Source organism: Ranitomeya variabilis, chromosome 1, assembly GCF_051348905.1.
Source record: "Ranitomeya variabilis isolate aRanVar5 chromosome 1, aRanVar5.hap1, whole genome shotgun sequence".
In the NCBI taxonomy this organism is placed as follows: Eukaryota; Metazoa; Chordata; class Amphibia; order Anura; family Dendrobatidae; genus Ranitomeya; species Ranitomeya variabilis.
The window spans coordinates 515,252,898-515,279,640 of record NC_135232.1 but is presented as its reverse complement, the minus strand read 5'-3'; the positions used below and the strand labels follow the sequence as shown (position 1 = coordinate 515,279,640).

The window sequence follows — 26,743 nt, the reverse complement described above, 5'->3', positions numbered from 1 at the left end:
AACAGAAAGAACAATATTCGTTTGTAGTGCAGTCGGTGGTCGGCTGGGTGTAGCCATACAGAGACTACCTGTAAAAATAGGATTATACATTAATCACAATAACTTTTATGCAATACATTTTGAAAAATAAAAAGTTAAAGAAGAGAAGAAGAGTGGGGGGGGGGGGGAGGAGGTTGGGGGATTACTCTTACGGTGGAGAGGATAGCCGGCCTGTTAAGAAATACCAATAGGTGAGATGCTATAGTGCATCGGAACATTTGTTGATAGGTTGCAGTAGCATCTAAGGATCTTCAGGAAACTTAGGGATTAATAATGGCCAGATATTCACTACTAGTTCTGAAAGTTTTCCAGGGAGCCCATGTTAAATGAAATCTATCTTGTGAGAAGTAGGTATATGCAGAGATTTCTTCTATATAAAATAATTGATCCAGAATAAAGTATTTTAATGAAATAAAACAATAAACACAGTTTGCCATCTTTATTATTCAGCTAATCCATGAGACGCCCTCGATCTCCTGTAATGAATAAAAAAAAAAAAAAAGAAAAACAACCATACCTGTCCGTCGTTCTGTCCCATGCAGTAAACCATATCTGGGGAAAATACAGTTTGCAACCAGGACAGTGCTAATATGCTACCGGCCCAGCTGCAAACTACTGGGGAATGAGGAGATGCTGCCATCGCAGCCTCAGTGACTAGCAGTGGAGTCACTGAGTCTACCCTCCCTGACTGCCTGACCCGCGCTGAACTCTGGAGCGTGGGAAAATGCCAGTTCATTTTCCCACGCTGCAGAGTTCATCGCAGTTCAGGCCGGCAGGGAGGGCAGACTCAGTGAGGTCAGCACTAGTCTCTGAAGCTGCGCTGGCATCATCTTTTTCATTCACCAGTAGTTTGCAGCCATGGCGGTCGCATTTCAGCACCGCTCCTAGTTGCAAACTGTATTTTCACCAGATATGGATTACTGCATGGGACAGAACGACTGACAGGTATGGCATATTGTTGTTGTTTTTTTTTTTTAATACAGGAGAACAAGGGCGTTGTATGCATTAGCTGGATAATAAGGATGAAAAACTGTGTTTTATTTCATTAAAAGACTTTATCCTAGCTGCGTCTTTATTGAACCTGTAACAACTATAGGATTAGCAATGGATAGGTGTCTTCTTGACACCTCCATTACGAAGCTGGGCTTGATGTGACCTTACAATATAAAGGTCACATCAACCCCCAAACTATTACCCCATATACCACCGATACAGGGCAGCGGGAAGAGAGGCTAAGTGCCGGAATTGGTCAATCTTAAAGATGCGCCATTTCTGGGGAGGCTGAGAGCTGGTGTTTGTAGCCAGGGGGATCAATATTCATGGCCCCTTCCTAGGCTATGAATATCAGCCCACAGCTGTCTGCATAGCCTTTTCTGGAAATTAATTATAAGGGTACCCCATGTCATTTTTGGGGGCCACCCTATTTTAATAGCCAGTAAACACTAAAAATACAGCTGCAGGCTCATATTCATAGCCTGGGGAGATCCATGGGTATTAACCCCTTCTTAGGCAATAAACATTGGCCCCCAGTCGCTGGGTTTCCCTCTCTGGATTGGAAAATCACGCGGTAGCCCACAACATTTTTTCCCTCCAAAATAATCTTTTATTAATTACATACATGTCCCCTAATTTGCACTCACACTATACTAATTGTATTGATCACTGACATATACAGTACATATCTAACTATTCTGCATCAATTTAGTGTATGTAAACCATGTTTTCTATCCTGTCGGCTCCAGCAGTGATTTTACAGAGGCCGACAAATGAATTACCGGCTATTCTTCTATCTATCTCTCTCTGCAATATAAAGATTATATACACTCACTGGCCACTTTATTAGGTACACCTGTCCAACTTCTTGTTAACACTTAATTTCTAATCAGCCAATCACATGGTGGCAACTCAGTGCATTTAGGCATGTAGACAAGGTCAAGACAATCTCCTGCAGTTCAAACCGAGCATCAGTATGGGGAAGAAAGGTGATTTGAGTGCCTTTGAACGTGGCATGGTTGTTGGTGCCAGAAGGGCTGGTCTGAGTATTTCAGAAACTGCTGATCTACTGGGATTTTCACGCACAACCATCTCTAGGGTTTACAGAGAATGGTCCGAAAAAGAAAAAAAATCCAGTGAGCTGCAGTTCTGTGGGCGGAAATGCCTTGTTGATGCCAGAGGTCAGAGGAGGATGGGCAGACTGGTTCGAGCTGATAGAAAGGCAACAGTGACTCAAATCGCCACCCGTTACAACCAAGGTAGGCCTAAGAGCATCTCTGAACGCACAGTGCGTCGAACTTTGAGGCAGATGGGCTACAGCAGCAGAAGACCACACCGGGTACCACTCCTTTCAGCTAAGAACAGGAAACTGAGGCTACAATTTGTACAAGCTCATCGAAATTGGACAGTAGAAGATTGGAAAAACGTTGCTTGGTCTGATGAGTCTCGATTTCTGCTGCGACATTCGGATGGTAGGGTCAGAATTTGGCGTAAACAACATGAAAGCAGGGTGGATAAAAATCAATGTTTTTTTAAAAAAATCAAAAAAATCGGATTTTTTTGATTTAAATCGGATTTTTTCGATTTAAATCGGATTTTTTTCAATAAACTGCTTTTTGAGGAAAATATTTTACCATCCAAAGGTTCTTCCATCATGAGATAAAGCTGAGTTGTTTAACTCAGTAGAATAAAGGCTGTATATGTGTAACATTCACAATGCCATGCTCTTCCAGAGGTTTCTGTAGGATGCTGACTATCCAACAAGTTTGGGCATGTCAACTGAATGGAAAAAGAAACTAAACCAAAAGTGAAACCAAGCTAGAAGTGTGGAATTAAAGGGGCAGTATGAACAAAATGTGGAGGCTATTAATAGTTTATACAATTAAGGCTACGTTCACATTTGCGGTCAGCGCCGCAGCGTCGGGCGCCGCAGCGGCGCCGCATGCGTCATGCGCCCCTATATTTAACATGGGGGCGCATCGACATGCGTTGTGCTGCGTTTAGCGCCGCATGGCCGCAAGCGTTGGACGCAAGAAACGCATCAAGTTGCTTTTTTTTTTGCGTCCAACTTTCGGCCAAAAACGACGCATGCGGCGCAAAACGCGCGTTTTGCCGCGTTTTTGTTTGCGTTGTGCGCTGCGGCGCCGACGCTGCGGCGCACAACGCAAATGTGAACGTAGCCTTAGACATGCTGCTTTTAAACACCTACCTATTGCCATATAGTAAAACAAAAAAGATTTTTACTTACTTTGGGGTCCCCCCCTCACCCTGGCGTTAGATCGTTGCCCCTAGTTTCGTCCGTGTAACTATGGGCGCACATGCGCACTGCTCTCACTTCTCATTTTAATCGTGATTTATATTAAAAAAAACCTTTTGATTTAAATCAGTGATTTAAATCATGATTAAAATCATGATTTAAATCGATCCGATTTAAATAGAAAAAAATCTTTTGATTTAAATCGTGATTTAAATCATGATTTAAATCGGCGTGATTTAAATCAATCCACCCTGCATGAAAGCATGGATCCATCCTGCCTTGTATGGAGCATCTTTGGGATGTGCAGCCGACAAATCTGCGGCAACTGTGTGATACCATCATGTAAATATGGACCAAAATCTCTGAGGAATGCTTCCAGCACCTTGTTGAATCTATGCCACGAAGAATTGAGGCAGTTCTGAAGGCAAAAGGGGGTCCAACCCGTTACTAGCATGGTGTACCTAATAAAGTGGCCGGTGAGTGTATATACTAGATGGTGGCTCGATTCTAACGCATCGGGTATTCTAGAATACGCATGTCCACGTAGTATATTGCACAGCCACGTAGTATATTGCCCAGCGATGTAGTATATTGCACAGCCCACGTAGTATATAGCACAGGCCACGGAGTATATTGCAGAGCCCACGTAGTATATAGCACAGGCCACGGAGTATATTGCCCAGCCACATAGTATATAGCACAGGCCACGGAGTATATTGCACAGCACACGGAGTATATTGCACAGCCCACGGAGTATATTGCACAGCCCACGTAGTATATAGCACAGCTCATGGAGGATATTGCACAGCCACGTAGTATATACTCACCGCTGCATGTGCTGCAGTTTCCTGCTGTCGCGGCGGTCATCACTGACCACGGCCGCCATCACTGACCACGGCCGTCATCACTGACCGCAGCCGCTAATTTAGTCCCCAGATTTTGGCCGCTGTAGGCCTAACAGCGCCCATGGTCCCGGCCGACTCCGCCCCCCTTGCAGCGCTTCTGGCTGGGCCTGTACGGAGTGGGCGAGGACTCGCTCTGCAAACTTCCTGGCCTCCCCTGCCCTTTTTTGTCTCCGCTCACTGGCTGGCTGCGACCCGCGGCCGCTAATTTAGTCCCCGGCTTTTGGCCGCGGTAGGCCCAACAGCGCCCATGGTCCAGGCCGGCTCCGCCCTCCTCATGGAGACTCCGCCCCCTTTGCAGCGCTTCTGGCTGGACCAATGAATATCCGCGACAGACGGAAGTGCCCCTTAGACAATAATTTAGTGTATATATACATATATATATACACTCACCGGCCACTTTATTAGGTACACCATGCTAGTAACGGGTTGGAACCCCTTTTGCCTTCAGAACTGCCTCAATTCTTCGTGGCATAGATTCAACAAGGTGCTGGAAGCATTCCTCAGAGATTTTGGTCCATATTGACATGATGGCATCACACAGTTGCCGCAGATTTGTTGGCTGCACATCCCAAAGATGCTCCATACAAGGCAGGATGGATCCATGCTTTCATGTTGTTTACGCCAAATTCTGACCCTACCATCCGAATGTCGCAGCAGAAATCGAGACTCATCAGACCAAGCAACGTTTTTCCAATCTTCTACTGTCCAATTTCGATGAGCTTGTACAAATTGTAGCCTCAGTTTCCTGTTCTTAGCTGAAAGGAGTGGTACCCGGTGTGGTCTTCTGCTGCTGTAGCCCATCTGTCTCAAAGTTCGACGCACTGTGCGTTCAGAGATGCTCTTAGGCCTACCTTGGTTGTAACGGGTGGCGATTTGAGTCACTGTTGCCTTTCTATCAGCTCGAACCAGTCTGCCCATTCTCCTCTGACCTCTGGCATCAACAAGGCATTTCCGCCCACAGAACTGCCGCTCACTGGATTTTTTTTCTTTTTCGGACCATTCTCTGTAAACCCTAGAGATGGTTGTGCGTGAAAATCCCAGTAGATCAGCAGTTTCTGAAATACTCAGACCAGCCCTTCTGGCACCAACAACCATGCCACGTTCAAAGGCACTCAAATCACCTTTCTTCCCCATACTAATGCTCGGTTTGAACTGCAGGAGATTGTCTTGACCATGTCTACATGCCTAAATGCACTGAGTTGCCGCCATGTGATTGGCTGATTAGAAATTAAGTGTTAACAAGAAGTTGGACAGGTGTACCTAATAAAGTGGCCGGTGAGTGTATATACATATATATGTATATATATACATACACACACTAGCTATTGAACCGGTTCTACGCCCGGGTGCCGAGCATTCATATTGGTATATGGTCTCCATCCTGGTATGCGCCTCTTCCATCCTGCGCCCTAATCTTGTCATGTGCTGCTACTATCTTGCAAACCCCATCCTGTCATATGCTGCTCCCATCCTGCGCCCCCTTCCTGTCATGTGCAGCCCCATCCTGCGCGCTCATCCTGTTTTGTGCGCCTCCATCTTGTCATGTACTACTCTCTTCCTGTGCCCTCATCCTGTCATGTGCTGCTCCCATCCTGCGCCTCCATCCTGTCATGTGCTGCTCCCATCCTGCGCCCCCATCCTGTCATGTGCTGCTCCCATCGTTGATGGCCCCCATAAGATGACCCATAGCATAATATGCCCTGTATGCTGCTGCTGAGATTTAAAAAAAAATGACATACTCACCTCTCGTCGCTGGGCGCCGAGTGCCTAAGCAGGCAGGGACAACGGCGCACTATGAGGGTCAGGTGCCGGAGTCGCCGCTGGCTAAGGCCCCCGTGTAACAGCGTGTCCCTCCCCCGTCCTGTGTCCCTGGACTGCCATGTAATCAGGCTTGAGTCAACAACCAGTAGGGGAGCCCTCCCCCATGGAGGGTGGGTCCCAGGACACAGAACAATAGACTCATGTGTTGGCTGATTCAATTGTGTGGTGACTTGCGAAGGGCTGGGATCTTATGGGCTGGGATCTTATGCTGAGGAGAGATTCTGGTGCCTGTGTGTGAAGGGTTAAAAGCTGCCACGTGGAATGGTGTTGTGTCCCTCATCTGTTGGATCCAGTGAACCCATCCCAGGATTATTTGTCTTTTCCCTGGCGTCGGATTGCCAGGTCGCGCCCCCGGATCTACTCCCTTTGTGTGGACTCAGTGTAGACTAATTACGGACGCTGCAGAATTACTTTTGATTTATGTTGTCCCAGTTCCCTGTTCCAATAAATCTTATTGGATTGATTATCGACCTGGTGTCTCTTCCTGCTCTGTCGCATGCCCCATCATACCCGGCACTTGCGATATTCACCTGTCCCCGTTCCACTGCCGCGCGCCACTCTGTCATCCGTGTCCTCTGGCTGTGACTGTTCAGGCAGGGAGCATGCACTAACCACGTCATCGCGCCCTATGACCTGAATGTCAGAGCCAGAGGACGCGGAAGACCCGGCGGTGGAACGGGGACAGGTGAATATAGCATGGCTCACCCCCCCTTCATACTCACCCTCCTGGTGCGTCCCTGCTTCTCCGTCGGAGATCGCGGTATGCGTTCAGTGCTTACAAATACTGCGATCTCCTGGGCCACAATCCTCCTCCCCAGATGCGTCACACTGTGGGGTCCAGACTGTGCAGACGCGTCGCGCTTGCGCAGTCTATAAAGGCTTCGGACAGAGTGACGCTATCAGCTTTATATTATATACACACACACACACTTTTTCTATGTGTATATCTCTATTCTATCTATTGTAATCTAACCTGTCACTCAGATTAAAATGTACGTGGCTGATCACTTGTCGGGTTTTTATCTATCTATCTAGAATATATATATATATATATATATATATATAATCGCATTGCAGTCAGCTGTAGATCGGATGCTAGGTGTGAAAAGTCAGATTGTACTCGCACAAAAAACGCCTGACGCTCGCATGACACTTGCATTGCACTCGTCAGACTTAACTGCAATAAATCGGACCGATTTTTAAATCGCTAGTGTGTCTCCAGCCTGTGTATGTAATAGTGGTGTGAGATCAGTGGCCCACGGTCATTTAACCCCTTAAAAAAATCAGTTACTTATTCAAATCATTAAAATCAATGCCAACTTTGATGCCAATTCTCATGGCCAGAACCCATTTGGGAAAAGCTAAAGTGACATGAATTTCATGCAGGGCATCAAAATGCATGTAATAATGGTGCCAGATCAGTGGCCCAAAGACATTTAACCCCTTCAAAACATCAGTTACTTATTCAAATTTGTGAAAATGGGCTGTTTGCCCACTTTGATGCCAATTCTGGTGCCCAGAACCCATTTGGGCCAGGCTGAGGAGACATGGGTTTGATGCAGGGCTTCACTATCTGTGTATTTTAAGTATCCAATCAGTGGCCCAAAGTCATTTAACCCTTTAAAAACATCAGTTACTTATTTAAATGTGTGAAAATGGGTCGTTTGCCCACTTTGATGCCAGTTCTGGTGCCCAGAACCCATTTGGGCCAGGCTGTAAAGACCTGGGTTTGACGCAGGGCATCACTATCTGTGTATTTTAAGTGTCAGATCAATAGCCCAAAGTTATTTAACCTCTTAAAAACATCAGTTACTTATTAAAATCTGCAAAAATGGGCTGTTTGCCCACTTTGATGCCAGTTCTGGTGCCCAGAACCCATTTGGGCCAGGAGGGAGGGACCTGATTTTGATGTGAGGCTCCTTGTTCTAGATGTATGCACTGTGGTATCAGTGGCCCAAAGGCATATAACCCATTAAAAACATCAGTTACTTATTCAAATATGTGAAAATGGGCTGTTTGCCTAATTTGATGCCAGTTCTGATGCCCAGAACCCATTTGGGCCAGGCTGAAGACACCTGTTTTTGATGTGGGGCTCCGTGTTGTATATGTATACACTGTGGTATCAGTGGTCCAAAGGCATTTAACCCCTTAAAAACATCAGTTACTTATTCATATATGTGAAAATGGGCTGTTTGCCTACTTTGATGCCAGTTCTGATGCCCAGAACCCAATTGGGCCAGGCTGAAGGGAACTGGGTTCGATGCAGGGCGTCACTGTTTGTGTATTTTAAGTGTCAGATCAGTGGCCCAAAGGCATTTAAGCCCTTAAAACATCAGTTACTTATTCAAATGTGTGAAAATCAGCTGTTTGCCCATTTTGATGCCAGTTCTTGTGCCCAGAACCCATTTGGGCCAGGCTTAGGAGACCTGTTTTTGATGTGGGGCTCCCTGTTCTATATGTGTGCAGTGTTAGATCAGTGGCCCAAAGGCATTTAACCCTTTCTTCAGTGCTCTTTGGTGCCCACTTTGATGCCCATTTTTGTGCCAGTTTTATTGTTTTTATAGCCATTTTTAAGCGTAGTCACATCAGGGCACCTCGCTGCATTGTGTTTTATTATTGTGATGATTATTTTTTCTTGTGAATCCTATAAAAAAACAGAAAATAAAAAATTGAGAAACTAACGAATAAGAAACCAACTTCAGCCTCGTCTCTAACGTGCTATAGGAAGAGTGCTAAGGAATGGAGGGAAAAGGCCACGTTCTGCCTACTGTACTGGGACTTCCAGAGTCCCAGGCACATGGACGCTGCAGCGAACCGCACTAGCGCGTATGAGGAAACGCCTGCCTCCCTGAGAACCGTACTACTATGTGCTAACACAGGCCGTCTGTCAGGAGGGGAACTCGCGCCCTGCTCACGTGACGCTACCACAGAGCCCTGCACTGTCACGTGACCGGACTCGGAGCGTGCCCGCCCGGTCACGTGACTGCAGTGACACCCAGCGTGCTCGCCGCCTCCGTCCCCTCTGCGCTCCCGTCCCATTTGAAGTAAGGATTTGTCCGTTTGTGTATCAGCGATGTAAGGAGGGGGATTGGGGAGACGTGCGCATGGACGTAGCGTCCTGGCTGCTGGGGTCAGTGCGGTCCTGGGGCGGACTGCTGCTCCACTTCCGCCTCGGACGCCATGTTAGAGGACTTGCAGTGTCTCCACCACAGAGAGCACTGGGAAGCAGCTACTCTCTGTAGGGCTTCTGGAGTGCAGGGATGCGGGTGGCTTACACTGTAGTGGCTGTGACGTTGGGAAGCTCGGTAATAGCCCCCTCCCCACCGGTGGGCTAACTCCCGCCACACCGTTATATAGGCTGGAGCTTCTAGCATATGCAAATGATGCGTTAAGTGCTCAGGCGTGACAGAGCACTTCCCCAGCCGCCGCCTCCGGAGGTTGTTTCCCGCCCAGCACCAGTCTCTTTCACCTGATTGCCAGCCCCATTGTCACATTTCCTTGCCTGGTGGCACGCACAGACTCTGGGCTATCAGTCAAGCTAAAGAGGCTGGTGCTAAGGTAGGGAGAGGCCTGGGATGTGCTCTGTTACACCCAGTGCACTTTAACCCCGAGGGTGGTTTGCACGTTAATGACCGGGCCAATTTTTACAATTCTGCCCACTGTCCCTTTAAGAGGTTATAACTCTGGAACGCTTCAACGGATCCCGGTGATTCTGACATTTTCTCGAGACATATTGTACTTCATGATAGTGGTAACATTTCTTTGATATTACCTGTGTTTATTTGTGAAAAAACAGAAATTTGGTGAAAATTTTGAAAATCTCACAATTTTCCAACTTTGAATTTTCATGCCCTTAAATCACAGACATATGTCACAGAAAATACTTAATAAGTAACATTTCCCACATGTCTACTTTACATCAGCACAATTTTGGAACAAATTTTTTTTTAGTTAGGGAGTTATAAGGGTTAAAAGTTGACCAGCAATTTCTCATTTTTACAACACCAATAGTTTTTAGGGACCACATCACATTTGAAGTCACTTTGAGGGGTCTATATGATAGAAAATAATGAAGTGTGACACCATTCTAAAAACTGCACCCCTCAAGGTGCTCAAAACCACATTCACGAAGTTTATTAACCCTTTAGGTGTTTCACAGGAATTTTTGGAATGTTTAAAAAAAAATTGAACATTTAACTTGTTTTCACAAAAAATTTACTTCAGCTCCAATTTTTTTTTTATTTTACCAAGGGTAACAGGAGAAATTGGACCCTAAAAGTTGTTGTCCAATTTGTCCTGAGTACGCTGATACCCCATATGTGGGGGTAATCCACTGTTTGGACGCATGGCAGAGCTCGGAAGGGAAGGAGCGCCGTTTGACTTTTCAATGCAAAATTGACTGGAATTGAGATAGGACGCCATGTTGCGTTTGGAGAGCCCCTGATGTGCCTAAACAATAAAACCCCCCACAAGTGACACCATTTTGGAAAGTAGACCCCCTAAGGAACTTATCTAGATGAGCGGTGAGCACTTTGACCCACCAAGTGCTTCACAGAAGTTTATAATGCAGAGCCATAAAAAAAAATAATTTTTTTCACAAAAATGATATTTCGCTCCCAATTTTTTTATTTTCTTAAGGGTAACAGGAGAAATTGGACCACAAAAGTTGTTGTACAATTTGTCCTGAGTACGCTGATATCCCATATGTGCGGGGGAACCACTGTTTGGGCGCACCGCAGAGCTTGGAAGAGAAGGAGCGCCATTTGGAATGCAGACTTAGATGGAATGGTCTACAGGTATCACATTGCGTTTGCAGAGCCTCTGATGTTCCTAAACAGTAGAAACCTCCCACAAGTGACCCCATGTTGGAAACTAGACCCCCGAAGGAACTTACCGTATATACTCCAGTATAAGCCAACCCGAGTATAAGCCGACCCCCCTAATTTTGCAACAAAACCTGGGAAAACTTACTGACTCGAGTATAAGCCTAGGGTGGAAAATGCAGCAGCTATCGGTAAATGTCAAAAATAAAAATAGATACCAATAAAAGTAAAATTAATTGAGATATCAGTAGGTTAAGTGTTTTTGAATATCCATATTGAATCAAGAGCCCCATATAATGCTCCATACAGTTCATTATGGCCCCATAAGATGCTCCATACAAAATAGGCCCAATATAATGCTCCATACAGTTCATTATGGCCCCATAAGATGATCCATATACAAATATGCCCCATATAATGCTCCATGCAGTTCTTTATGGCCTCATAAGATGCCCCATATAATGCTCCATTCAGTTCTTTATGGCCCCATAGATGCCCCATATAATGCTCCATGCAGTTCTTTATAGCCCCATAAATGCCCCACGCAGTTCCTTATGGCCCCATATAATGCTCCATGCAGTTCTTTATGGCCCCATATAATGCTCCATGCAGTTCTTTATGGCCCCATAGATGCCCCATATAATGCTCCATGCCGTTCTTTATGGCCCCATAGATGCCCCATATAATGCTCCATGCACTTCTTTATGGCCCCATATAATGATCCATGCAGTTCTTTATGGCCCCATAGATGCCCCATATAATGCTCCATGCAGTTCTTTATGGCCCCATAGATGCCCCATATAATGCTCCATGCAGTTCTTTATGGCCCCATATAATGCTCAATGCAGTTCTTTATGGCCCCATATAATGCTCCATATAATGCTCCATGCACATCTTTATGGCCCCATGCCCCATATATTGCCCCATATAATGCTCCATGCAGTTCTGTATGGCCCCATAGATGCCCCATATAATGCTCCATGCAGTTATGGCCCCATAGATGCTCCATATAATGCTCCATGCAGTTCTGGCCCGATAGATTCCCCATATATTGCTCCATGCAGTTCTTTATGGCCCATAGACGCTCCATATAGCATTGTGATAGTGATGATAAAATATACTTCTTTATTGATACTTAGATAAAATGACTGAATATAAAAACAGAGTATTCCTAAAAAAGACAGACCAGTACATACACAGTATGCAAAGGAAATACATGGCAGTAGATAGACTAGGGGATTTGGGCACTTACTTATGTCTACTAACTGCCATGTGTTTCCTTTGCATATTATGTGTTTACCGGTCTTTCTTTTTAGGAATACTCTGTTTTTGTATTTAGTCATTTTATTTAAGTATCAATAAAAATGTATATTTTGAGACATTATTGCATTAATTCTTGTGTTGGTATTATGTTTATTAATAGTGCGTCTCAGCATATTATTATTTTTCTTAGATTTTTTTTCTGCTCAATTTTTGTAGGTTTTCAAGGTGTAGTGACAATTTTCCAGAAACAAGAAGCAGTGGTTTTTGCTGAGTGAAAAATGTAAACTGCATTTGTAGTGCCCAGTACATTGTAGTGACCAGTACATTGTAGTGACCAGTACATTATGCCCTCCTCATTCTTCTGGGGACATGCACCTATATATTAGGCAGGCCAAACGTAGGTTAGGTACACTTTGGGGGTAAACCACTGATTGGACGCACGGCAGGGTTCGGAAGGGAAGGAGCGCCATTTGACTTTTTGAATGAAAAATTGGCTCCAATCTTTAGCGGACACCATGTCGCGTTTGGAGAGCCCCTGTGTGCCTAAACATTGGAGCTCCCCCACAAGTGACCCCATTTTGGAAACTAGACCCCCCAAGGAACTTATCTAGATGCATAGTGAGCACTTTAAACCCTCAGGTGCTTCACAAATTGATCCGTAAAAATGAAAAAATACTTTTTTTTCACAAAATTCTTTTAGCCTCAATTTTTTCATTTTCACATAGGCAACAGGATAAAATGGATCCTAAAATTTGTTGGGCAATTTCTCCTGAGTACGCCGATACCTCATATGTGGGGGTAAACCACTGTTTGGGCGCACGGCAAGGCTCGGAAGGGAAGGCGCGCCATTTGACTTTTTGAATGGAAAATTAGCTCCAATCGTTAGCGGACACCATGTCGCGTTTGGAGAGCCCCTGTGTGCCTAAACATTGGAGCTTCCCCACTTGTGACCCCATTTTGGAAACTAGACCTCCCAAGGAACTTATCTAGATGCATAGTGAGCACTTTAAACCCCCAGGTGCTTCACAGAAGTTTATAACGCAGAGCCGTGAAAATAAAAAATAATTCTTTTCCTCAAAAATGATTTTTTAGCCCGGAATTTTTTATTTTCCCAAGGGTAACAGGAGAAATTGGACCCCAAATGTTGTTGTCCAGTTTGTCCTGAGTACGCTAATACCCCATATGTGGGGGTAAACCACTGTTTGGGCACACGTCGGGGCTCGGAAGGGAAGTAGTGACGTTTTGAAATGCAGACTTTGATGGAATGCTCTGCGGGCGTCACGTTGCGTTTGCAGAGCCCCTGATGTGCCTAAACAGTAGAAACCCCCCCCCACAAGTGACCCTTTTAGAAACTAGACCCCCGAAGGAACTTATCTAGATGTGTGGTGAGCACTTTGAACCCCCAAGTGCTTCACAGAAGTTTATAACGCAGAGCCGTGAAAATAAAAAATAATTTTTCTTTCCTCAAAAATAATATTTTAGCCCGCAATTTTTTATTTTCCCAAGAGTTACAGGAGAAATTGGACCCCAAAAGTTGTTGTCCAGTTTCTCCTGAGTACGCTGGTACCCCATATGTGGGGGTAAACCACTGTTTGGGCACACGTCCGGGCTTGGAAGGGAGAGAGCAACATTTGACTTTTTCAACACAAGATTGGCTGGAATCAATGGTGGCGCCATGTCGCGTTTGGAGACCCCCTGATGTGCCTAAACAGTGGAAACCCCTCAATTCTAACTCAAACACTAACCCCAACACACCCCTAATCCCAACCCTAACCACAACACACCCCTAACCCTAGTCTTAACCCTAATTCCAACCCTAACTCTAATTCCAACCCTAAGGCTATGTGCCCACGTTGCAGATTTGTGTGCGGATTTTTCGGCACCGTTTTTGAAAAATCTGCAGGTAAAACGCACTGCGCTTTACCTACGGATTTATCGCGGATTTCCAGTGTTTTTTGTGTTCATTTCACCTGCGGATTCCTATTATGGAGCGGGTGTAAAACGCTGCGGAATCCGCACAAAGAATTGACATGCTGCGGAAAGTACAACGCAGCGTTTCCGCGCTGTATTTTCCGCACCATGGGCACAGCAGATTTGGTTTTCCATAGGTTTACGTGGTACTGTAAACGTGATGGAAAACTGCTACGAATCCGCAGCGACCAATCCGCTGCAGATCCGTAGCCAAATCCGCAAATTCTAACCCTAATTCCAACCCTAGCCCTAATTCTAACCCTAATTCTAACCCTAGCCCTAAGTGCAACCCTAGCCCAAAGTGCAACCCTAGCCCAAAGTGCAACCCTAGCCCAAAGTGCAACCCTAGCCCAAAGTGCAACCCTAGCCCTAAGTGCAACCCTAACCCTAACCCTAATGGAAAAACAAAAAATATATATATTTTCTGTACTTTATTATTGTCCCTACCTATGGGGGTGATAAAGGGGGGTTTATTTACTATTTTTTTTATTTTGATCGCTGTGATAGAACTTATCACAGTGATCAAAATGTACAGGAAACGAATCTGCCGGCTGGCAGATTCGGCGGGCGCACTGCGCATGCGCCCGCCATTTTCCAAGATGGCAGCGCCCATGCGAGAAGACCGAGGACACAGGGAGGGACACCGGGACTAGGTAAGTATGGGGGGGGGGGTGATCGGACGCGGGGGGGGGCGGAGGGAAGGACGGTGGAGGGGCGGAGGGGAGAGGAAGGCGCTTAGGACAGGACGGAGGTGTAGGGAGCACTGACGGCAGCTGCAGATCGCCGCCGTCAGTCGTGGGGGGGCCAGTTCGAGGTCTCCAGCCTTGGCCGATGCTATTGCAGCATCGGCCATGGCTGGATTGTATTATTTCACCAATTTTCATAGGTGAAATATTACAGATTGCTCTGATTGACTGTTTCACTTTCAACAGCCAATCAGCGATCGTAGCCAGGGGGGGGGGGGGCGAAGCCACCCCTGTTGTGAACTGTGTTTCTGGGCTCCCTCTGGTGGTCACTAACGGTATTGTGTTAGGTATGTCTTGTTGCAGGCCTGAGCTCCAGCTGTGTCGTTAAGCAGCGGGTGTTTCCTATTTGAGTCTCCTCTGGACTCAGTCTCTTGCCTGGCATCGTTGTATCCAGACCTATTTGGTCTCCTCCGGATTCCTTTCAGTCTGCCTCATGCAAGAAAAGCTAAGTCTGTTTTGTACAATTTGGATCGTTTGCATTATTCAGTGTTTTTGTCCAGCTTGCTTTACATTTGATTTTTGACTCGCTGGGAGCTCTAGGGGGCTGATATTCTCCCTCCACACCGTCAGTCGATGTGGGGGTTCTTGAATGTTCAGCGTGGATGTTTTGTAGGGTTTTCTGCTAACCGCATAGTCCACTATCTATTTTCTGCTATCTAGACTATTGGGCCTCACTTTGCTGAATCTAGTTCATCTCTACGTTTGTGTTTTCCTCTTGCCTCACCGTTATTATTTGTTGGGGGCTTTCTATATCTTTGGGGTTCAATTTCTCTGGAGGCAAGCGAGGTCTTATTTTTTCCCTTTAGGGGTAGTCAGTTCTCCGGCTGGCTCGAGACGTCTAGAACCAACGTAGGCACGTTCACCGGCTACTTTTAGTTGTTTGTGTCAGGATCAGGTATGCGGTTAGCCCAGTTTCCACCTCCCTAGAGCAGTTTTTATATTTTTGCTATCTTGCCGGAATATCAGAGATCCTCTGCCATTGGGATCATAACAGAATGCCAGGCCAAAAGAAAATGTTTAATGCATCGCACAAGCGGGATTAAAAAGAAGTTCTGAGTTTTTTTTTGTTGTTGTTGTTTTTTTTTTGCTGCAGTTTGCCTAGCTTCTTCCATCCTTTTTCTCTGAGTGGCTGAAACTCTGCTGCAGATATGAATGTCCAGACTTTGACTTCTAGTGTGGATCAGCTTGCTGCTAGGGTGCAAAGCATTCAGGATTTTGTTATCCATAGCCCTATGTCTGAACCAAAAATATCTATTCCTGAGCCGTTTTTTGGAGATAGATCTAAATTCCTGAATTTTAGGAATAATTGTAAATTGTTTCTGCCTCTGAAACCTCGTTCCTCTGGTGATTCCGCTCAGATAGTTAAGATTGTTATTTCCTTCTTGCGCGGCGACCCTCAGGATTGGGCCTTCTCTCTGGCGCCAGGAGATCCTGCATTGGTGAATGTTGATGCGTTTTTTCTGGCACTTGGTTTGCTTTATGAGGAGCCTAATCTTGAAAATCAGGCTGAAAAAATGTTGCTGGTTATCTCTCAGGGTCAGGACGAAGCTGAGGTATATTGCCAAAAATTTCGGAAATGGTCCGTGCTTACTCAATGGAATGAGTGTGCACTGGCCGCAAATTTCAGAAATGGTCTTTCTGAAGCCATTAAAGATGTGATGGTGAGGTTTCCTATCCCTACAGGTCTAAATGATTCAATGGCTCTAGCCATTCAAATTGATCGACGTTTGCGGGAGCGCAAATCTGATAATCCTTTGGCGGTGCTGTCTGAACGGTCACCTGATTCTATGCAATGTGACAGAATTCTGACCAGAGCCGAGCGACAAAATCATAGACGTCAAAATGGGTTGTGTTTCTACTGTGTTGATTCAACACATGTTATCTCAGCATGCTCTAAACGTTTAAAGAAAAAAGTTAATCCTGTCGCCATTGGTACTTTTCAGCCTAAGTTTATTTTGTCTGTGACTTTAATTTGTTCATTATCTTCTTACTCAGTTATGGCTTTTGTGGATTCTGGTGCTGCTTTAAGTCTGATGGATTTGTCGTTTGCCAAGCGCTGCGGTTTTGTCCTGGAGCCTTTGGAGAATCCTATTCCTCTTAGAGGAATTGATTCTACACCATTGGCTGAGAATGGACCTCAGTATTGGACGCAGGTGACCATGTGCATGACTCCTGTACATCAGGAGGTGATTCGTTTTTTGGTACTGCATAAAATGCATGATGTTGTCGTTTTGGGTCTGCCATGGTTACAGGCCCATAATCCAGTTTTAGATTGGAAAGCTATGACTGTGTCTAGTTGGGGGTGTCAGGGGATTCATGGCGATTCTCCATTGGTGTCTATTGCTTCTTCTACTCCTTCTGAGATCCCTGAGTTTTTGTCAGACTTTCAGGATGTATTTAATGAGGCCAGGTCCAGTGCCCTTCCTCCTCATAGGGACTGTGATTGTGCTATAGATTTGATTCCTGGTAGTAAGTTTCCTAAGGGACGACTCTTTAATTTATCTGTGCCAGAGCATGCCGCGATGCGGAGTTATATAAAGGAGTCTTTGGAGAAGGGACATATTCGCCCATCCTCGTCCCCTCTTGGTGCAGGATTCTTTTTTGTGGGCAAGAAAGACGGGTCTCTGAGACCTTGTATTGATTATCGTCTTCTGAATAAGATCACTGTTAAATTTCAGTATCCTTTGCCATTGTTGTCTGATTTGTTTGCTCGGATTAAGAGATCCAGTTGGTTCACCAAGATAGATCTTCGTGGTGCGTATAACCTTGTGCGCATAAAGCAGGGAGATGAATGGAAAACGGCATTTAATACGCCTGAGGGTCATTTTGAGTACCTGGTGATGCCTTTCGGATTATCTAATGCTCCTTCTGTGTTTCAGTCCTTCATGCATGACATCTTCCGGAAATATCTGGATAAATTTATGATTATTTATCTGGATGATATTTTGTTTTTTTCTGATGATTGGGAGTCCCATGTGAACCAGGTCAGGATGGTGTTTCAGGTTTTGCGGGAGAATGCTCTATTTGTGAAGGGCTCAAAATGTATCTTTGGGGTACAGAAGGTTTCTTTTTTTGGTTTTATTTTTTCCCCTTCTACTGTGGAGATGGACCCAGTTAAGGTCCGTGCCATTCATGACTGGACTCAGCCCACGTCTGTTAAGAGCCTGCAGAAGTTCTTGGGCTTTGCTAATTTTTACCGTCGTTTTATCGCTAATTTCTCCAGCGTGGTTAAACCTTTGACGGATATGACCAAGAAGGGTTCTGATGTTGCGAATTGGTCTCCTGCGGCCGTGGAGGCCTTTCGGGAGCTGAAGCGTCGGTTTACTTCAGCGCCAGTCTTGTGCCAGCCGGATGTCTCTCTTCCCTTCCAGGTTGAAGTTGATGCTTCTGAAATTGGTGCAGGGGCTGTTTTGTCGCAAAAAAGTTCTGATGGCTCCGTGATGAAGCCATGCGCCTTCTTTTCAAGGAAATTTTTGCCTGCTGAGCGGAACTTCGATGTTGGTAATCGGGAGTTGTTGGCCATGAAATGGGCATTTGAGGAGTGGCGACATTGGCTCGAGGGAGCTAGACATCGTGTGGTGGTCTTGACTGATCATAAAAATCTGATTTACCTCGAGTCTGCCAAGCGCCTGAATCCTAGACAGGCCCGTTGGTCGTTGTTTTTCTCCCGTTTTGACTTTGTGGTCTCGTACCTGCCTGGTTCGAAGAACGTGAAGGCTGATGCACTTTCTAGGAGTTTTGTGCCTGATTCTCCGGGAGTCTCTGAGCCGGCTGGTATTCTCAGAGAGGGAGTAATTTTGTCTGCTATTTCCCCAGATTTGCGACGAGGGCTGCAAAAATTTCAGGCTGATAGGCCTGATCGTTGTCCACCAGAGAGATTGTTTGTCCCTGATGGATGGACCAACAGAGTTATTTCTGAGGTTCATTCTTCGGTGTTGGCGGGACATCCTGGGATTTTCGGTACCAGAGATTTGGTGGCCAGGTCCTTTTGGTGGCCTTCCTTGTCGCGGGATGTGCGTTCTTTTGTGCAGTCCTGTGGGATTTGTGCTCGGGCTAAGCCTTTCTGTTCTCGTGCCAGCGGGTTGCTTTTGCCCTTGCCTATCCCGAAGAGGCCTTGGACGCACATTTCCATGGATTTCATTTCGGATCTTCCGGTGTCTCGGAAGATGTCTGTCATCTGGGTGGTGTGCGATCGTTTTTCTAAAATGGTCCATTTGGTGCCCTTGCCTAAGTTGCCTTCCTCCTCTGATTTGGTTCCTTTGTTCTTTCAGAATGTGGTTCGTTTGCATGGCATCCCTGAGAATATTGTATCTGACAGAGGATCTCAGTTTGTGTCCAGATTCTGGCGATCCTTTTGTGCTAAGATGGGTATTGATTTGTCTTTTTCGTCGGCTTTTCATCCTCAGACTAATGGCCAGACCGAGCGAACTAATCAGACGTTGGAGACTTATTTGAGATGTTTTGTTTCTGCTGATCAGGACGACTGGGTTACCTTTTTGCCACTGGCCGAGTTTGCCCTTAATAATCGGGCTAGTTCTGCCACCTTGGTTTCACCCTTTTTCTGCAACTCTGGTTTTCATCCTCGTTTCTCCTCGGGTCAGGTTGAACCTTCTGACTGTCCTGGGGTTGATTCTGTGGTGGATAGGTTGCAGCGGATTTGGAACCATGTGGTGGACAATTTGAAATTGTCACAAGACAAGGCCCAGCGGTTTGCCAACCGCCGCCGCGGTGTGGGTCCCCGACTTCGTGTTAGGGATTTGGTTTGGTTGTCTTCTCGGCATGTTCCTTTGAAAGTCTCCTCTCCTAAGTTCAAGCCTCGCTTTATCGGTCCTTATAAGATTTTGGAAATCCTTAACCCGGTGTCTTTTCGCTTGGACCTTCCAGCGTCTTTTGCTATTCATAATGTGTTCCATAGGTCCTTGTTGTGGCGGTACGTGGTGCCTATGGTTCCTGCTGTTGAGCCTCCTGCCCCGGTTTTGGTTGAGGGCGAGTTGGAGTATGTGGTGGAGAAGATTATGGATTCTCGTATCTCTAGACGGAAACTCCAGTATTTAGTTAAGTGGAAAGGCTATGGTCAGGAGGATAATTCCTGGGTTGTCGCCTCTGATGTTCATGCGACTGATTTGGTTCATGCCTTTCACGCTGCTCATCCTGATCGCCCTGGGGGTCTTGGTGAGGGTTCGGTGACCCCTCCTCAAGGGGGGGGGTACTGTTGTGAACTGTGTTTCTGGGCTCCCTCTGGTGGTCACTAACGGTATTGTGTTAGTTATGTCTTGTTGCAGGCCTGAGCTCCAGCTGTGTCGTTAAGCAGCGGGTGTTTCCTATTTGAGTCTCCTCTGGACTCAGTCTCTTGCCTGGCATCGTTGTATCCAGACCTATTTGGTCTCCGGATTCCTTTCAGTCTGCCTCATGCAAGAAAAGCTAAGTCTGTTTTGTACAATTTGGATCGTTTGCATTATTCAGTGTTTTTGTCCAGCTTGCTTTACATTTGATTTTTGACTCGCTGGAAGCTCTAGGGGGCTGATATTCTCCCTCCACACCGTCAGTCGATGTGGGGGTTCTTGAATGTTCAGCGTGGATGTTTTGTAGGGTTTTCTGCTAACCGCATAGTCCACTATCTATTTTCTGCTATCTAGACTATTGGGCCTCACTTTGCTGAATCTAGTTCATCTCTACGTTTGTGTTTTCCTCTTGCCTCACCGTTATTATTTGTTGGGGGCTTTCTATATCTTTGGGGTTCAATTTCTCTGGAGGCAAGCGAGGTCTTATTTTTTCCCTTTAGGGGTAGACAGTTTTCCGGCTGGCTCGAGACGTCTAGAACCAACGTAGGCACGTTCACCGGCTACTTTTAGTTGTTTGTGTCAGGATCAGGTATGCGGTTAGCCCAGTTTCCACCTCCCTAGAGCAGTATTTATATTTTTGCTATCTTGCCGGAATATCAGAGATCCTCTGCCATTGGGATCATAACACCCCCCCCCCCCCCCCCCCCCCTGGGCTGTAATACCACTCCCCCTGTCCCTGCATGTCGGGTGAAATTGGAGTTAACCCTTTCACCCGGCCTGCAGGGACGCGATTTGACCATGACGCATATGCTGCGTCACAGGTCGGATTGGCACTGGTTTTCATGACGCATACGCTGCGTCAAAGGTCGGGAAGGGGTTAATACGGTGCAGTTGTCCTGTCTCCTTTGCAGAAAACCACCCCCAAGGTATGATGTTTCGCTCACCATGCTTGATGATTGGGACAGTGTTCTTGAGGTTGTAATCATCCTTGTAGATCATCCCGATGGTCATTGGCGAACTTCAAACGGGTCTGGACATGTGCTGGCATGAGCAGGGAGACCTTGCGTGCTCTGCAGGATTTTAATCCATGACGGCATAGTGTGTTACTAACGGTAATGTTTGACACTGTTGCCAGCTCTCTTCAGGTTATTAACCAGGTCCTCCTGTGTAGTTCTATGCTGATTCCTGACTTTTCTCAGAATTATCCTTCCCCCACGAGTCGAGAACTTGCATGGAGCCCCAGACCAAGGACGATTGATAGCCATCTTGTGTTTCTTCCATTGTCTAACAATTGCTCCTACAGTTGTTAACCTTCTCACCAAACTGCTTGAGTATTGTCCTATAGACCATCCTAGCCTTGTGCAGGTCTATAATTTTGTCCCTGGTATTCTTAGGTAGCTCTTTTTTCTTAGCCATGGTGGAGAGGTTGGAGTATGATTGATTAAGTGTGTGGATAGGTGTCTTTTATACAGTTAACAAGTTTTAACAGGTGCAGTTAATACAGGTTATGAGTGCAGAGTAGGAGGGCTTCTTAAAGAAAAACTAACACTTCTGTTAGAGCCAAAATTCTTGCTAGTTGGTAGGTGATCAAATGCTTCATGCAATAACATGCTGTTTAATTATTTAAAAATCATACAATGTGATTTTCTGTTTTTTATTTTTAGATTCTCTCACAGTTGAAGTGTACCTACAATAAAAATTACAGACCTCTCCATTCTTTGTAGTTGGGGAAACATGCAAAATCAGCAGTGCATCAAATACTTATTTCCCCCACTGTATACACACAAATATATACATATCTAGTAAAGATAGAATTAATGTTTGGAACAGTCACATTGGGCAGCTAGCAAAGTGTAAGTTTATAAACTCAAAAATAATAGCACATCTGAGGATTTCCAGGGAAAACTACAGAGGAATAGCTTCAAAGTTGTAGCCAGAATGTTATAGCTCGTATCTGCTATCAACAATCTATTTTATTATGTTTGTGCCTTTATTGTAATGTTTAACATAATAAAACATTGTATGTTTATCTATTGTGAATACGGTACTCCGGTCTGTAGGTAATAAGAGCTGTGTCACGGGATTACCACAACAGAGAGGGGCCAGAATAAATGGGGTTTATTTCTTTTGGCAGAACAGGGATTAATTGGCCATGTTGGAAACTCTGGGAGTATAAGCTCTCAGCTGAGCTCGGTTAGCCACTTCCATACCCCCTTTATAATCTGGGTCCTCATTCAAACCCATGTCAAAGCTAGCATTTGCTGCATGGCTTCGTGGAGAGGTGATTGTATGAGAAGGAGTTTTGGAGGAGTTATCTGTGACTGTTGCGTGGTTTGTAAGTCTGATGATTCCCTTCCCTCCTCTTTTTTTTCCCGTCCTCCACTCCTTGGCGCATTCCTCTGATATATGTGAGTGAATATTTGTATGCTTGGTATTTTCATTTTACCCTTGTTTGTGTTGCCTTGTTCGTTGGGTTGGTGTACTGTGGTGTACAGTAGCGCCCCTCTTCACTGAGTGGAGGAAGAGAACAGAAGGGCATTGCTGATTCAGGAGATAAAGCAAGAGTGGCGGCCCCAGCATCTTCAGCAGTATCCGAGGGCATAGGGTGAGCTACGGGCGCCTCCTAGTGATAGAGACAGGGAAGGAGTCCCTAGTTCCGTTTACCCGAAAGCTGGGTTGTGACAACCAGTATGTGCAAAAAAAAGTACTATTTTAGCGCAGGAAGGTTCCAGTGGGAAAAGTTGTTTTTTTTTTCAGTTTGACCTCGTTTTGAAAATGTATTACTGAACATCGGCTCATAAACCTTTTCTGTTTTTCTCTTTTGCTTACTTAGGTTGTATTGTAAGGCATTCCTGTGATGTAGCATTTTGGGGAAGCACCGGAAAATAAACAACGTTTAATTAAGTTAATTACCAAAACGTCGAACATGTTGAAGAACAATCCAAATGCAGACTTTCATGATGAGCCCCACACTTTATGTTCTGACCTATCTAATAATGGGATTCCAATTGTCAGATCATCAGACATGACTTCTCTTTCTCTTCAATCCAATCCGTTGCAAATTAGTCAATCCCCCACAAGAGATTTTATAACACAGGAACAGCACAAGAGTCAGTGCAGCGTGCCAGCCATGCAGGCTTTCAGAATGAATTCAAACCTTCAAAATGAAGAATCAAATTGCAGTTCGGTTCTTTTGAATGCACCTGACTTTACACATACCTCAAGTCACACTGGATCAGCATCAAATACTTTTGCTGAAATAAAGAGCATGGGGAATGAGATGCATGCTTCCGAGAACAAAGGTGATGCGCGAGTTAAGGAGCAAGAACATGAAAAGTCACCACCTCTAGAAGACCCTAATATTTATTCCAGTTCGCCTAGAAATTCATTCACTGAGCCCCTTTGTAGAACATCATCCCATAATGAGAACAATCCTTCATGTTCTTTTTTAAACATAGATTTCAAGCCTCCAGAATTTGTAGCAACATCTCCAACCGCCTTCTCAAATACCAAGTTTTTCAGCTTTGTCATACTGCATGTCCCAGAAGATCAAGATGAAGCTGGGAGGGTGTGCGAAATTTTAAACAACCTTGAAATTGGAGAAGGCACAACATTTTGTGAAGGATTTGAGACTGCAGGAGTAAGTCCACTCAAATGTCTAGAAGATTCAGTGGAAAATTCTGCCTACATTGTTCTTCTGCTCACTACTAGCTTTTTGTCCAAGTGGGGTGAGTTTCAAACCAATACAGTTCTTATGAACTCAATTGAAGATGCAAATAAATCAGACACTATCATTCCTTTTATTCCAAAGTTTAAAACACTGTTAGGTAAGATACCTTTGACTCTTAAGTCAATAATTCCACTGAATGAGAAATCCCATCTCTTTGAGAAACTAGTGAAGAACACATTCAAACGGGATATAATCAGAAGACAGCAAGGTCGCTGGCAACGAGAACAGCATTTAAGAGCATTAAAAAGGAATGTAGAAGATGTTAAAGAAATATCTAATGCTCATGCGATGCAACAGCATTTTACTGAGGATATATCAATATTGCTGTCCAACATGCTACAGCAACTAATCCCAGCACAAGTTATTCAAATAAACAATGCAAGTAATATTCAGATAGGCAACCAAAATAGCATGAATATTCAACAAACTACAAGTGTGTCACAGACTGAACATGATCAAGAATTCCACAGGGATTTTCAAAGCTAACTTTAGGTATTAAAAAAATATAAATGACCTATAAACTGACTTTTTTTTTTTTTTTTTTAAATTGTGTTTTACTTTTAGCAATCCTGACTAGCCTGAAAACCACTCACAATTTTACATCAGTTAAATAAGAGCTACACAGGGTAGCATCCTGTATTTCCTGGTGCCACAAACAGACTCTGGAAAATATTTTTCATTGTAAAGGGTTTATCTAGCCATTTAAATATGATGACTTATATTTGTAAATATTTTTATGTCCAGACCAAAGTGTTATATGAGAGATACCTTTATTGGCTTATCAGAATAATAATATTTGCAAGCTTTAATAGCGCAGAGGCTCTTTTACCTGCAAATTTGCAAATGAATTACTGAAACAATCGCACATTTTGGCTCTGTTTACATGTCCAGTAAATCCTCCATTTAAAACACTGCAAATGAACAGCATTTTAACTGATCTACCTAATGCCTTGTTGAACAGATTCCCTTTTGCTGTCCATTTCAATCTGTTTTTAACAAATCATTTATTTAACCAAAGCATATAAATATATAAGAAAGTAGCAACAGGGCACACTTGAATGTGTGAGCAATCCTTTGGTATCCAGCAATTGAAAAGTATAATGCCATTTTGTACAGCTTGTAAAATGCTACCAGCATGTTTAGCTGAAACTTGATATTACTGAAGAAGAGTGGAGATGAGAGAGCATTGTAGACAAAGACGAACATGGATTCACTGAATTGCGGCTGCCAGGATGCCCCTTGGCCATGGACACCACCCTGAAGCATGAACTTCATCTTCACCCAGCAAAGTTTAGTGATTGGATGATGTATTTTGCCAACTTTGATGACCTGCTGAATCATGTCACCGATTGATTCAATGTCAGGCCACTGTACGATGTGTCACACCAGAAGAGCGTTTAATCCTGATCTTAAAGTAATGTTTCTAAATTAAAATGTTATGTCCCTCTAATGTGTTTTGTTTATGTGTTAGAAAACCAAATAAAATGGACACCTGAGCTATGTATAAATCTCAATAATTTTTATTACAGAATCCTTAAATATAAAAAAATGAAATATAGATGAAGACAAATTTAAAAACGGGACACAACACCAAAGTGCCACGTCCAAGCACTTGAGATCAAGATCAATTAGTTAGAGTCAATGTATATAATGATGGTTTAAATACTGAGGATGTGATCAAAAAGTTGGAGATAAATACTACCTGTAATTTAAGTTATATATAAAGAATTATTATACAAAAATATATAGTCCCAATGACATAATTGTAAATGCTATATATAACTGCACTCCTGTAATTTTAATATGCATATATAAAGAAATCATTGTAAAAGCTCATAACACAATCAAATTTCAACACGAGTCAATAATGTAAATAGATTCAATAAAGTGCATAGTGCCATACAGAGGAAGGAATGATATAACCACAATTGGCTAAAAAAGATAAATATATTTTTTATATATGGGAGTCAAAGAGTAAAGGAAAGACAAGAGGGGCTAGTCATATAAGAGACACCGCAACCATATAAGATACACCGCAACACTAAGATGAAATCAAATGCAAATGACAAAATATTGCACAGATAGACCGACCTGCAGAGGACGTGGAAGAAGGGAGACCCAAGGCGCGTTTCACACAATGCTTCCACAATGTTTATGTGTTACCTAATTATTTATTTTCATACAATACACAGATTTTTTTCCAATGGGAGAAAGTTATTCCTCACTGCATTACCAGTATTGACTTGGAAAATCTACACTTTCACACTTAGTGCAGGACCCCTGCAAGACTGTGTGGGATGTTCTTGGTGATTACTATGTTCCACATCCCTGCAGGCAGCAATGGAAAGAAATTGCAGACAAGTTTTGTGAAATAACCCAATTTCCGAACTGTGTTGGTGCTGTAGATGGAAAGCACGTTTGCATTCAGTGCCTCCACGTACCCGATCGCAGTTTTACAACTACAAGAAATATTTCTCAGTTCTTTTGATGGCTGTCATGGTTCTCAATGGCAAGAGAACGTAGTAAAGCATACAAAATGACTAGCTCTTGGAAGATGGGAACTCGAGCTGACTGAGCTAAACCTACCGCACAACTAACAGTGGCCGGGTAGCGTGCCTACGTTTTATCCCTAGACGCCCAGCGCCAGCCGGAGGACTGACTGACCCTCGCAGAGGAAAATACAGACCTGGCTTACCTCTAGAGAAATTTTCCCAAAAGGCAGACAGTAGCCCCCACATATATTGTCGGTGATTTTAGAGGAAATTGACATACGAAGTATGAAGATAGGTTTAGCAAATTGAGGTCCGCTTACTAGATAGTAGGAAGACAGAAAAGGGAACTACACAGTCAGCTGAAAACCCTTTCAAAACACCATCCTGAAATTACTTTAAGACTCTAATATCAACTCATGAC

The 26,743-nt window shown here is 44.4% G+C and overlaps 1 protein-coding gene across 2 annotated transcripts; it reads left to right on the top strand.

Annotated features, from left to right (window-relative positions):
• Positions 1 to 8,925: 8,925 nt before the first annotated feature.
• On the top strand, positions 8,926 to 25,326 carry LOC143766138 (uncharacterized). Of its 2 annotated transcripts, none has more exons than XM_077253600.1 (2): positions 8,926 to 9,059; positions 22,934 to 25,326. In XM_077253600.1, the coding sequence occupies exon 2, from the start codon at positions 23,027 to 23,029 to the stop codon at positions 24,314 to 24,316; it is 1,290 nt and encodes a 429-aa protein (XP_077109715.1). In that variant the 5' UTR covers positions 8,926 to 9,059; positions 22,934 to 23,026; the 3' UTR covers positions 24,317 to 25,326. The 2 variants fall into 2 exon arrangements, with proteins under 2 accessions (XP_077109715.1, XP_077109723.1); XM_077253608.1 differs by lacking the exon at positions 8,926 to 9,059 and adding an exon at positions 9,073 to 9,320.
• Positions 25,327 to 26,743: the final 1,417 nt, after the last annotated feature.